Here is a 2,486-nt window from a genome sequence, read left to right on the forward strand (position 1 = left end):
CTGTGGCCACTTAGAGCAGAGCACGGAGGAACTTGGACGCTGCCGAAGCAAGAAAAACAATTACGCGCTGCATGTGGTCATTTCCTTTTGCTCCTTTTAAGGACACGGTAAGCTGCGATAGGGTATGGCTACTATCTATGTTCCCCAGAAGAGGCAAAAGCGGCACTGGGATGGTATGATCACGAATGGCAAGGTGAGGGGTAGAATCACAGGTACTCTGGATCATCGCATCTGGTCCCAGCTGCCTTTGGAAATCCAGCTCCACATTCTAAACTTCTTGCCAGTGCCGGCACTTTGCCGTGGAAAGAGTGTCTGCAAGGCTTGGAAGTCCGCAATCCAGGGCACCAGAGCTCAAGGGCAGTGGTATATCATGGATGGTTACTGCAGTGTTGGGCTCTGTGATGGAAATTCCAGATCTCTTTCATGGAAGATGATTAAGATTTTCAAACCTTTGGAGGAAAGAACAGAACATATCTGTGTGTCTTCTGCCGGGTTTGTTCTCGCATACTTTATTTTGGACAGGTTACAAACTATAGTGGTGTTCAACCCCTTGAATTTAAGGTCCTTGGTGAAGCTGCCTCGACCACCTGGTTCTAACTTCATACTTTTCGTGGCAATCCAATCTTCAGTTGGTAGTGACCACAGGCCTTGGTTTTCTGTGGTTTGTCTCCGGGGAATCAAGCCAACGATGACAGGTGCACGCCATCTCGTTCTACAAGTTTATGATTCGAGAGTTCACAAATGGGTCTCGTCTTGTCGAGTATTCACAAGCAGAGATGAAATTGCCCAGGTTTCCTTTCATGACGCCACCAATTGCATGCTTCTACGGGAGGACAAGCTTTACTTTATCACGATCACAAAGAACAACACCAGGTCGCTCAAGTGTGTCAACGTGTGGGATTCACACGGCAAGGTGGCGACTTTGGCAACGTGGACGAGCCTTCCCATGGGCTTGCATCAAGAAACATACGACGCCCCATGCCGGTACAATAACACCTCACTTGTTTACTGCGCTGGTAAGTTTCTTCTTTTTCTTTTGGGATTTCTACATGTTTGTGATTACTGAGTTTCAGGAAAGCTGGTGCTTGCAAACTTGATTCCAGACAGTGTCGATGCACAAACCCAAGTTGGTTTTGTCTATCTGGATGAAGCATCCAGACAGTGGCAACCCTTGGCAACTATGCCTAGAGAGAATATGCCGGCAGAGCTTAGAAAAGTTGGGCTGCAAGCAGGCAATATGCGTGAGTGGAGTTTGATAGTGGCGGGAGGGGAGACGGAGATCACCTTGTTCATAACTCACTTAACGTTCGGTTGGGGTTGCATTTACAATAAGGAAACCGGTATCTGGCGACCAGCTTGTGGCCTAAGGTCCGAAGGTGGCATGCTGTATCCTTTCAAGCCATCATTCCATCCAGTCTCCATTTAGTTACTCCCATTAAAGTTGCTATTTTGTGGTGAAGAAATATTCATGAGAATGAGTATGGGAGGTGAAGAAATTCATAAAAACTATTTTTTTTCAAACAAATATCCTACATAAATACTTAATTTTTTAATACAACATTTTTTTCCAGGTTCCAGTTTTATTGTGAGGACATTCAACACAACAGCTCCCCAAATTCACAAAGGTAATTGCCCAGATATTTCATGTCACTAAACAAAACTCCACGACCTTGCAAAAGTTCTATTACAACCATCTTGCGACGGGCAGCCTCCAATTCATCTTCAAACGGATCTAGATCGTAAGGTTCTGGCTTGGCATAGAGCCAGGTTTGTTCTTACCACCTTTTCTTGAAGAATGGCGGGCAACACATCACTGGTGAGATTTCCGAGCTAAATTCTCCGAATTGACGCGAGGATCTCGCGTGATCCGGAAATTTTACTACTCACACTGGGCTGAAATTTGGTATTGATTTCTGTTAGAAACATTATCTATCAAACCACACCCGATTATCAGGTAGGTACATGGCTTTTTTTTTTTCTGGTACTGGTCACTTTTTCCTTCCATATCAGCCAGCTGGAGTTGTGGCTATAGAACGTATTGCGCTGAGAGAAATCTGCAGAATGCCAATGAAGTTATACAGCATTTGCCATGGACAGGGCGATCATTAAGCTTGAGAAAGCTTGGGAAATACATCTTTCTATGGGGATGGAGTGGTTTTGCGCTGCTCTTTGTGTTTGCGTTGGAGAAAAAAATTTATGGGATGCCTCTGGTGGAACCAAAGAGGATCTCTGCCAAAGAAGGAGATTTCGGAAGAGTCATTAGTGAGAGACGTTATCAAACTCAATATCAGCCCAGAAGCACCATTGCTGGCATTTGAGTGTAGAACGGAAAAGTGCGTATCTTTGGCTCGTTGCTGCCAACAGAAATTTGAGGCAGATCAGCAGATTGGCTTACATCCTTCTCCTTTTTCTTGGGCCCTTTTTTGCAGAAGCAGAATGATCGAGATCTCCCAGATCCATGGCGACGCTGTGGCGGCTGTAGATGA

The 2,486-nt window shown here is 45.3% G+C and overlaps 1 protein-coding gene across 1 annotated transcript; it reads left to right on the top strand.

The window, feature by feature from the left end:
• The first annotated feature begins 124 nt into the window (after positions 1 to 124).
• LOC9638993 lies at positions 125 to 1,481 on the top strand. Its single transcript, XM_024682055.1, has 2 exons — positions 125 to 1,016; positions 1,074 to 1,481. Exons 1-2 carry the CDS (start codon positions 125 to 127, stop codon positions 1,424 to 1,426), a joined length of 1,245 nt encoding a protein of 414 aa, XP_024537823.1. The 3' UTR covers positions 1,427 to 1,481.
• The last annotated feature ends 1,005 nt before the right edge of the window (positions 1,482 to 2,486 follow it).

Source organism: Selaginella moellendorffii, unplaced genomic scaffold (genome assembly GCF_000143415.4).
Source record: "Selaginella moellendorffii unplaced genomic scaffold, v1.0 SELMOscaffold_33, whole genome shotgun sequence".
Taxonomy (NCBI): Eukaryota; Viridiplantae; Streptophyta; class Lycopodiopsida; order Selaginellales; family Selaginellaceae; genus Selaginella; species Selaginella moellendorffii.